This window comes from Mizuhopecten yessoensis, unplaced genomic scaffold (genome assembly GCF_002113885.1).
Source record: "Mizuhopecten yessoensis strain PY_sf001 unplaced genomic scaffold, ASM211388v2 scaffold8213, whole genome shotgun sequence".
Classification (NCBI taxonomy): domain Eukaryota; kingdom Metazoa; phylum Mollusca; class Bivalvia; order Pectinida; family Pectinidae; genus Mizuhopecten; species Mizuhopecten yessoensis.
This window is the reverse complement of record NW_018407435.1, coordinates 602,703-613,650: the sequence shown is the minus strand read 5'-3', so window position 1 is coordinate 613,650 and position 10,948 is coordinate 602,703. Positions and strand designations below refer to the sequence as shown.

At 35.5% G+C, this 10,948-nt stretch overlaps 1 protein-coding gene across 2 annotated transcripts; it reads right to left on the bottom strand.

Annotated features, from left to right (window-relative positions):
* Positions 1-2,795: 2,795 nt before the first annotated feature.
* Positions 2,796-10,427, bottom strand: LOC110455424 (3'-5' exoribonuclease 1-like). Of its 2 annotated transcripts, none has more exons than XM_021505554.1 (6): positions 10,368-10,427; positions 9,318-9,594; positions 8,008-8,221; positions 6,843-6,926; positions 6,053-6,162; positions 2,796-5,271 (listed from the first exon to the last, which is right to left on the bottom strand). In XM_021505554.1, the coding sequence occupies exons 2-6, from the start codon at positions 9,566-9,568 to the stop codon at positions 4,740-4,742; spliced, it is 1,191 nt and encodes a 396-aa protein (XP_021361229.1). In that variant the 5' UTR covers positions 9,569-9,594; positions 10,368-10,427; the 3' UTR covers positions 2,796-4,739. The 2 variants fall into 2 exon arrangements, with proteins under 2 accessions (XP_021361229.1, XP_021361230.1); XM_021505555.1 differs by lacking the exon at positions 10,368-10,427 and adding an exon at positions 10,029-10,115.
* Between the last annotated feature and the right edge of the window lie 521 nt (positions 10,428-10,948).

Below are 10,948 nucleotides of genomic sequence, written 5' to 3'. Positions count from 1 at the left end.
TTTGTTTTCAATTCTGTCTAAAGATTTGCTTTTGATTCTGTCTTGAGGTATGCTTTTAATTTTGTCTATAGTATGGTTGTCGATTCTGTCAGCAGATCAGTTGTCAATCCTATCTTTAGTTTGGGTATCGATTCTGTCAACAGATCAGTTGTCAATCATATCTTTAGTATGGTTGTCGATTCTGTCAGCAGATCAGTTGTCAATCCTATCTTTAGTTTGGGTATCGATTCTGCCAGCAGATCAGTGGTCAATCCTATATTAAGTATGGTGGTCAATTCTGCATTAGGTTTGGTAGTCAACTCTGTCTTGAGTGAAGTGATCATTTCTGTCTATCGTATGCTTGTAAAATCAGTCTTTAGTTTTGTTGTCGATTCTGTTAATAGTTTTGTTGTCAATTCTGTTTATGGTTTGGTTGTCAATGCATTCCTTTGTATGGTTGTCAATTCCGTCTGTAGTTTGGTTGTCAATTTGTTCTTTGGTATACTCCCGATTCTGTCAATATTTCGGTCGTCAATTATTTCTTTACTATTTTATCAATTATGTCTTTGGTTTGGTTGTCAATGCTGTCTTTATTTTTGTTGTCGATTCTGTCTAAGGTTCAGTTGTCAATTCTGTTTATAGGTTGTTTTGTCATTCCTGTCTTTATTATTGTTGTCAATTCTTTCTAAGGTTCAGTTGTCAATTACGTCTAAGGTTCAGTTGTCAATTCTGTCTAAGTTTCAGTTGTCAATGACGTCTAAGGTTCAGTTGTTAATTCTGTCTATGGTTCAGTTGTCAATTCTGTCTAAGGTTCAGTTGTCAATTCTGTTTATAGATTGTTTGGCATTGATGTCTTTATAATTGTTGTCGATTCTGTCTAAGGTTCAGTTGTCAATTCTGTCTATGGTTCAGTTGTCAATTCTGTCTATGGTTCAGTTGTCAATTCTGTCTAAGGTTCAGTTGTCAATTCTGTCTAAGGTTCAGTTGTCAATTCTGTCTATGGTTCAGTTGTCAATTCTGTCTATGGTTCAGTTGTCAATTCTGTCTAAGGTTCAGTTGTCAATTCTGTCTAAGGTTCAGTTGTCAATTCTGTCTATGGTTCAGTTGTCAATTCTGTCTATGGTTCAGTTGTCAATTCTGTCTAAGGTTCAGTTGTCGATTCTGTCTAAGGTTCAGTTGTCAATTTTGTTTCTAGATTGTTTGTCATTCCTGTCTTTATCATTGTTGTTGATTCTGTCTAAGGTTCAGTTGTCAATTCTGTCTATGGTTCAGTTGTAAATTCTGTTTATAGATTGTTTGTCATTCCTGTCTTTATTATTGTTGTCAATTCTTTCTAAGGTTCAGTTGTCAATTACGTCTAAGGTTCAGTTGTCAATTCTGTCTAAGGTTCAGTTGTCAATTCTGTCTATGGTTCAGTTGTAAATTCTGTTTATAGATTGTTTGTCATTCCTGTCTAAATCATTGTAGTTGATTCCGTCAAAGGTTCAGTTGTCAATTCTGTCTATGGTTCAGTTGTCAATTCTGTCTATGGTTCAGTTGTCAATTCTGTCTAAGGTTCAGTTGTCAATTCTGTTTATAGATTGTTTGGCATTCTTGTCTTTATTATTGTTGTCAATTCTGTCTAAGGTTCAGTTGTCAATTCTGTTTCTAGATTGTTTGTCATTCCTGTCTAAATCATTGTTGTTGATTCCGTCAAAGGTTCAGTTGTCAATTCTGTCTATGGTTCAGTTGTCAATTCTGTTTATAGATTCTTTGTCATTCCTGTCTTTATCATTGTTGCCAATTCTGTCCAAGGTTCAGTTATCAATTCTGTTTATAGATTGTTTGTCATTCCTGTCTTTATCATTGTTGTCAATTCTGTCCAAGGTTCAGTTATCAATTCTGTTTATAGATTGTTTGTCATTCCTGTCTTTATTATTGTTGTCAATGACGTCTAAGGTTCAGTTGTCAATTCTGTCTATGGTTCAGTTGTCAATTCTATCTAAGGTTCAGTTGTCAATTATGTCTAAGGTTCAGTTGACAATTCTGTCTAAGGTTCCATCGTCAATTCTGTCTAAGGTTCCATCGTCAATTCTGTCTAAGGTTCAGTTGTCAATTCTGTCTAACGTTCAGTTGTCAATCTGTCTAAGGTTCAGTTGTCAATTCTGACTACGGTTCAGTTGTCAATTATGTGTATCACTTGGTTGTTTTTTTGGTCTTAAGTATGTTGTCCAGTCTGTCTTCGCTTGTCAATGTTTTAATTTTGTTTGTGAATAATGTCTTTAATTTGGTTGTCAAAAACGTCTTTACTTAGATTTTTAAATTGTCTAGAGTTAAGTTATCAGTACTTTCTTTAATTTGGTTGTCAATCAAATCTCTAGTTTGCTTATGTGCTCAATATAGGTAGCAGATGCAGGTTTTGTTAAAGGAAGGGAAATACCTTACAGAACTTTTTTTGCATCCCACCCCATCCAGGGTTAGAAATTAATTTTGAAGATGATAATATAAGTCAATTTGAGATAGTAGTTTCCAAGTTTTACTAGTCCATGTACACCTTCAACTTACCTAATAGTATTCAACAAAAGATAAGCAATGTTAAATTGTGATAAATCTATAGGGCTAGTGGTTTTTGAAACCAGTAGTCCAGCTTGAGATTTCACTGGTCACAGACTATCAGAATACCCTTATTTTCTAGCCCTGTGGCCACCCTGAATGGGAATTGGGGACACATAACAAATTTTCATAAAATAAATATATAGGGGTGTGGTCTGAAGCGTAGGTGAGTTGCACCCATTACTGTCCATTATACACAATACATGTAATGACAGTTATTTTTTATTCAATACGTTTATTGAATTAATCATAATACATCATATAAGAAAACAATATACAATTAAGTCTATTTGAAGATGACGCAAAAACGTTATGAAATGGTTTAAATAAGCTGAAGTAAATTAGTGGATTTAACAGTTTTCATGATATTGCACTCCACAATTCAATCAGAAAATAATCATTTCAGGTGATTTCACCAGCCTTTTATCATTCTTTCATCTTGATATTTCTATCCTTTTTTAAAATTTAAACCTAAATAGATATATTTCATTATTAATAATGGTATGTGACAGCTGTAACAGGTAATCTATAGCTGCATGTCCATGTAAATTTCTTCAGTTAGGCCTACATTGATTGTTACAGAGCATCAGTGGAAGGGGCGCAACTCTTCCAGTCTTCGGAATAAGATTCTTCATCAGTTTGGTATGAATAGTAAAGGCTTTTTGCAAGCTTTCGAAAACTTAAGTTTCCTTTGCCCCCCTTACTGCAGGCAGTCAGGGGGACGGGTAACATGTAACATTCCGCCGCTTCGATGAACTGAGACGAAGGGGGCCACCAGCTGAGTCATCTTTATGACCTCATTTTAACATCCACTGAAGGGCGGAATGGGTAAGCATGTCACTCGTGCCCCAGCTGACTGCCAGCAGTATAAGAGTGCAATTGGGCAAGATGTCTCTATGAAGTTTGACAGCTGACTTAACAGATCCAGCACACGGTGGCTTAGTGAGTCGTTTTCTGCGGTGTAGAGTCAGGACTACAATCATTTATATTCGTTGCTTGACAAAGGAAACAAACGTTTTTGAAAGCTTGCAAAAGAAGTTTTCAACAATAAACAAACTTAGCCTTTCTATCTTTCGAACTTGTCTGAATCTCAATGATGTTTGTCAAGTATAGGCTAAAGCTGCTTTAGAGCTAAGGGGTCACTTACTTCACAGGAGAATGACATAACGAGTGACCTCATATAGAGTCAGTACATTACTAAAAGGTTTCCAAATTAAATAAACAGTACATTCTCAAAAGTGGCATCATTGTCAGGTATTGTCACAGCAACAAAGGTCATTCAGACAGATATATGGTTTATGCGACACTAAATAAATGTCTTCTTCTTTGGATATTTTATTGAAAGAAATAGTGCGATATGTTTTTAGTTTGGTTTGGTTTGCAATCCGATATTTATTGAACAGATGTCTTAATCAGACGATGGAGCAGTAATATTTTATTTTAAATTCCTTGTTGCGGCAACACATTCGTTTATGTTCCTCTTCTATGCAAGGTAAATCGCACTACATTGTGTTTTCTTCTCTGAGTGTATGCAATTTGACAATTACGTAAAAGAAGGAAAAGTTTTTCGTCCAATACATAACAAAGCATAATGTCCAAAGAATATGAACATAGTTTTTGGGCAATACATGTAGAAACAATCTAAGGTGTGAATATCCTCTTTAAATCGATTATAGCCAAAGAAGTCTGAAGGGCTTCTTATAAGTCACTATACCAATTACAAATTTCTGGTTTAATGTTCCTTTTCAGCAGCTGTAAAAAGTCTGTAATTTGCATTTACTTTCTTCTTACACTTCTGCATCAATAGAAAAATCCAACTTTTTTAACTTTGAATAATTCTGATTATCTGCTTAAAAAAGCTCCAAAAATTATTTCAATAGAAACAGAGTGCAATAAAAAAGGAAATAGCAGAGTTTTGTCTGGAATATTTTTTTCAGTAATTTTATGTCATAATCAGTTTGGCTGAACTGCAGTGTGATAAATAGTGTAAGATATTGGGAGAGAAAAAAGAGGAATTACTTTGTGTGGCCTTAAAGAAAACAACATGAATTGTTTGTACATCAATGTTCCTAAGTCCAAAGATTTCCTAAGGTTAAGTCCTAAGAGGTTAAGTCCGAAGAGGTTAAGTCCTAAGAGGTTAAAGGAGCCGGCAATCACAGACATGTTGGTCAAGACTTCTGGATCTTGTAATATGTCATCAGATCCGACACGTCCTCCTCGCTCTCCTCTCTCTTATCATTTATACACAGCCTGGTCATCGCTGAACTAACGTCCCGGTCATCCACATGTGCGCTTCTCTGAACTTTGACCCCTTTCTTTTTTACGTCCTTACTTTCTTCAGTAAGTTTGTCGTCAACATCCTCAGCATCACTGTCTGTTAACTCTGCATCTAGGTTTGAAAATTTTAGAAATTTGAAACCAGGATAATTGTGAATAAAGTCGTTAACTTTCACCTTACAACCGTCTTCTATAAGTCTAATAGCTATTCGAGCTATATTTCTGGAATCGTCGCGTCCACTATGTTGTTTGCCTTCAAATTTCATCCCCAGGTATATCAGCATTTCTTCCAGTTTTTTACGGCCACACTTATAAAAGGATCCATACGTTTTCCTGATATTGATCCATTTTTTGGCCCATCGAGGAAACAAGTGGTCCGAGTGCTGGCATTGGAGACAGAGGAAGCGGCTTACATCCCAGGGCCTTTGGAAGACAAAACAAGAGAATCAGGTCAAGATCGCACCACAAGCATACATGTGGTAGACAGGAGAAAGGCAGATCAATGTCCATACATATTGCATACATTTAATACTATGGCACCTTTGTAAGTTTTTTCTCAAAAGTAAATATTTGTATGACTAAAATGATATTACAAATTATGTATTTCAGTCTTTAGTTGATAGCTTATTTATCAAGACTATTCTACAAGGCCTTTTTTTCTTCTTTTTCTTTTCTTCCAATTGTTGATGGTTACACATTTATACTCAGCAGGACAAGTGGTACTAAAAACCGCTAGTCCAATTGACTAGTCAAAATTTGATAATACTTTTAACACATTGAATAATATCGGGTTTGTGTAATTCACTCATGGTCTATTAAAAATTGGAAACTACAATCTCAATGGACAAGAGGCATTCAAGATAAATTTCTAGTCCTGCGATGACATCCGAGACAATTTTTTTTAATTTTTTTTCAATTCTCTATCATGGTAGGCAAATGTTACCCGATCCGAAAAGGCAGGCTTTGTGGTTCATTCTCTGACCCAATATAACCTTTACATCATCAATCATCCTATATACTCACAAGTAACCAGACAAAGAGAAATGGACTAGAGTACTGAAGAAACCACCCCAATCCCAATTTACAAATAATACAGTAAAAATTAAATAGATTCAGATCTGGTTTGGTCTACAGCTTTCAATATTACGTAGCCAGCGTCTAGTTTAGATATATGTCACACTTAGATATATCTCAAGATATTTACCCATCTGTAACGACAGCAAATTTATTGCCCTCCCCGAGGTGTTTTTCCCTCATCCACTCCTCCACTCTCTGAAATACGGCAGGGAACTCTTCAGAAGCATCAACATCTGTCTACATTTGAAAACATTTTTATTTTTTATTTTAATCATAAATCATCAAAAGGCAATATTCATTGATTAAAAATAAATATTTTTTTAAATATGGATCAAGAAGTTCATTATGCGAAAAAATATAAAATAATTTTTAACATGTTTAACTGAAAAAAATGTGTGACCAAACTTTTATGAGCATTTCATTGTTTTTTCACTCTTCTTTCCCTTTTCCTTTTTTCGGGTATACAGTATACACAATATGTAGTGAAGATTACATTACTGTTGAGATATAGTCTAGATTGATTTGTGCTTTCAGTATGAATCAATGATGTAAGATGTCAAGTTCGCTACAACAAACTCAAACTACGTCCAGCAGGGAAATTAGTTTTGAAAAGAAAGAATGTAATATAACAAAATGTGTGCGAAAAGATTCCTTTAATTACTTAAAAAAAAGTTCTAAATCTTATCAGTCGTCACAACGTACGTTACGCTCTGACGACGCAAAATGATTAAATTTGGCACATTCGCATTTATCACTCGGCAAAGAATTTTCAAATAGATTATGGGGGTCATGACTCCCCTACTTCAGGGGTTGGTAGGTAAATTATACATGTTAATACATGTATGGTGTTAGTAGTGCGTTTTTGTTTCAATATAATTACATCTTCCTCATATTACATTTTCATTAATTTTGTTTACCTGTGTAATTCCTGTGAGTTCTGTGCAGAATTCTGACAACTGTGGATTCAGCACAGGCCTACAGAAGGAATGAAACTCATCCACCTAAAATAGAACAAAGAGTTATCTCTCTTGAATTGTTTGTGAACATAAAAACAGTATTTCATATGCAGAGATTCAGATGAATTCTTTCCCTCTATGCTTGCCATCCAAGTACAGCTGTGATTGTATATCCGACTGCTTAATCCTACTAAATAAATATATATATATTGCCAAAGCGATGTGTCGGTAATAACAATGTGAATCTCATCATTCCAAAGACACTGTGGCTACATTCGCGTATCCGGTTGAAACGGTTGAACCGGTTGAACCTGTAAAGAAAACGACAGGTACAGATTTGGACCGAGGCTGACCTCAGGAAAATTTGGTACGTGTAGATTGAGGGGTCCAGACGTACTTGACCGAAACTAAAATGCTGACTATTGCCAATTTGCGTTATTTCTTTCTTAAACAATGTCAAGTCACATGTAATTTTTAAGATCTGTTATGTAATTTAGTGGACGCGTGAGAGAAGGGCATGATATTCTTGATACATTGTTTTTTATTCTCCGAAACTGTGGATTTTTAGCTCTGCTTATAGAACGGTCCAAGTGTGTTCGTTTATCGTGGAAAATTTCTGCGCCACACGTACCGTTTCAACCGGGATACGCGAATGTAGCCTGTGTATGCCTTTTGTTTCCAAACTCTTAAATTCGTTTAGAAACTCTCCTCTAGAGAAATTATAAACTACTCTTACACATTGAAATCTATGTGGTGTCATGCAAATATTTAACAAACAGATCTGTGTGAAATACACCTTGGCCAATTTCACATATCAAGTTCAACTGGTTTGTCTGTTTTTAAATGGAACATTTTTGGATATTAATTATGGCGGACCTGGAAATGTTTGTGTGGGGCCTTGCATGGCTTTCTCAAGGCTCGCCTCAAAGCAGCTTCAGATTACCAGGTCCGACCTTAAACAAACAACTCTAGTCCAACCGGTTCATCTGTTTGGACCAGTGGCCCTTGTTTTTCAAGGCCTTTGTAAACTTTTCAAAGGAAAAAAATCAAAATGATTCACATGTAAGGTAGAACAACCATGTAGGGAATGAAAGAAGAGACAGACTTCCTTTTTATTCTTCCTTACCACACTGTTTTGATGAACGTCTACAAGGATGATTGGAAATTCTATGATTTCGTGGGGGTAATTGGTCGTATCAGCCTCACAGGTAGCCTCAAAGTCGATCACAAGAAGGAAGTCATACATTGGTTTTGTGCTCGGGACGCATACATTTGCCTTCATCAGTTTTCGTTGCCTGTAGTATAACTTTAGCCTCTTCTTCAGAACATCATTTACACCCCTGGGAATAGAAACTCTGCTTAAAAACTGTCTATCTATATAACTACTTCATGATCTTGTCTTCCTTATGGGGTTACACTCACTTATGCTCTCTGCAACCCCAGAATATATGTCATAGCAAAATGAAAGGCACAAAGGTAGCTGTTTGATGGGTCTCTGGTAAATAAAACTGACCTATCGCTAGGCTGATACCTGTCCTTTGAAGATTACAGAGGAGTGACACCCAACTTCAGAGCCTGTCAATTTTTACCGTTTCACGACAGAGATTTTTTTTTATGCATATCAAGGGATCAAACTAGTCTTCTTGTCTCATCAACAAGGTGGCGCACACCGAGTCTTCAATTTTGCTATGACATATTCCAGGTGTGCAGAGAGCTTATGTGAGCGTAACCCATGAAGTATCAATGATGTGACCTTGTAGGGAATTGCTGGTACATTGTCATTGTTGAAATATTATGAATGTGTTACATAAACAGTGTTTATAAGAAACAACTTCCAGTAGTATTACTGCATATCAGTGTTTACACGAAACACCTTCCAGTAGTATTACTGCATATCAGTGTTTATACGAAACACCTTCCAGTAGTATTACTGCATATCAGTGTTTATACGAAACACCTTCCAGCAGTATTACTGCATATCAGTGTTTACACGAAACACCTTCCAGTAGTATTACTGCATATCAGTGTTTATATGAAACACCTTCCAGTAGTATTACTGCATATCAGTGTTTATACGAAACACCTTCCAGTATAGTATTACTGCATATCAGTGTTTATACGAAACACCTTCCAGTAGTATTACTGCATATCAGTGTTTTTCCTACTTCAATTTTACAACAGCCTGTTTCTTCATGATTTGGGAAAATATAGCAATATTTTTATTGAAATTGGGAAGATAAAAATTCCTCATTTTTAACTTTATTTGGGAAAATTTAGCACTTTTTGAACTCAAATCAGTCTGTCTTCGGTTGTGACACTCAGCTAAAAACATTGCTGCATATATACATAAGAAAAACCACTGATAGGACGTCATTCTAACAATCGCTGCCCCATCAAAGCTTTTAACGAGGAGATAGTTATTTCTAACTTGATTACCTTGTGTCCTTTTTCAGGTCTGCAAGACGCTCCTGTAGTTGTTGTCTGCTCATTTTGTTGATCTCTCCGTTGATAACAGAAAGTTTTCTGTATACGTTATCACTGGCTCCATCCTTGACAGCCCTTGAATGTCCCGTTTTTTCCCTGGCACCGCCTCCTGCTCCTCTGCCTGTCATGTTTGGGACCTCATTTTCATCCTGAGTCTGCGACTGACTGTGCACACCAACATCCCCAGTACTCATGCTCCCCATTTATTATAATATCTACTCTTCACTCACTGAAAGGAGTTAAAAATACGCAGGAACTGCAGTTAGGTATAAAACAAGAAACTTCAATATTTAATTTGACATAATATATATATGATATATATGATTTATAATAGCAAACCTGTCAATGGCCAGTCTTTCACAGTCATGTTTTACGCACAATTACATGATATAGTTTTAAGGAAATAATATCGAAATTGAATAAATACTATCTTAATCAAGTTGGCTAAGTGTGATAGCTTCCAATATGATAATTAGCTACAATGTAGCTGATGACTCCCGCCCGGGGTAGAATATTTTTGAAACTTGCTAAGTGATGCTTTATTTTCGATCGTTCATTAGAAAACGGTTTTAAATGTGCTGAATAGATCGGAATAAAACATGGTGATATATTGTAATACTCCCTGAATTATATTGCATGATGAAAATTGTGTGCAATACCCACCTCTATCTGATCACAGTGTCACTTTAACGTTACACACACACAATCACACATATGCTATACTGATATGGGTCACAACACACATACACATATGTTTATGTGTGTTGTGACCCATATCAGTATAGCATATGTGTGATTGTAACGTGACCCTGTGATCTGATCAAACTGAAAGTAGAATTTAGAAAATCGTCACTCAATTCAATTTTTGATTTCTGCGAACACTTCACACAGATTTGAAGTCAATCAATATTCTGTAAGGTAAATTAAATATTCCTTATCGTGAAATAGCTTCATAAACGCTTGTTCCCTAACTCACACTGATTATCACAGAATATTACTCACCTTCTTGTTCCAACATGCAACTTCCGGTTTTCATTATCGTCAGTCGTTCCTAATACCACCAGAATGTAATGACGTGATAAATTATCCGGATTGTGTCCTATTTTTTGAATTTTATTTTCAGTCTATCTTCCGTGAAAAGGGTTGGATAATAATATGTGAGTAAACAGCTAAATAAATGAATCCAGTCACCGTTCTTGCCATTGGTCTACCGATTCAGAACCTCTTCATGGCTCTTCAACGATATATTTGTATTTAGACACCAACATATATCTTAAATATAACTTTTATAATATGCCTGTGTATTTTCGAACTTTCAATCCTACATATATCAGAATTATTTTCATTTGAACAAAAAAAATATAAAAATGAATTGCGTATAAGTTATTTCAATATGTTTAACACGCCCCTCGATCCTTTACCGGCATAAATATGAATATCAACTATTTTACAATAATTCAAGCAGTGGCGTAGCATATATGTACATTTTTTTTTATTAATGTCTTCTTTATTATTATTAATTTGGGGACGGTCCATACCAATCATAAAAAAAGGAAAGATATAAACAAAAAATCTTGAAAAAT

Coding starts and splice junctions, on each gene's coding strand:
- LOC110455424 (XM_021505554.1), bottom strand. CDS start 9,568: ATGGGGAGCATGAGTACTGGGGATGTTGGTGTGCACAGTCAGTCGCAG. Junction 6,927..8,007: donor ACGTTCATCAAAACAGTGTG/GTAAGGAAGAAT, acceptor GTTCTATTTTAG/GTGGATGAGTTTCATTCCTT. Junction 6,163..6,842: donor AACTCACAGGAATTACACAG/GTAAACAAAATT, acceptor TTTCAAATGTAG/ACAGATGTTGATGCTTCTGA.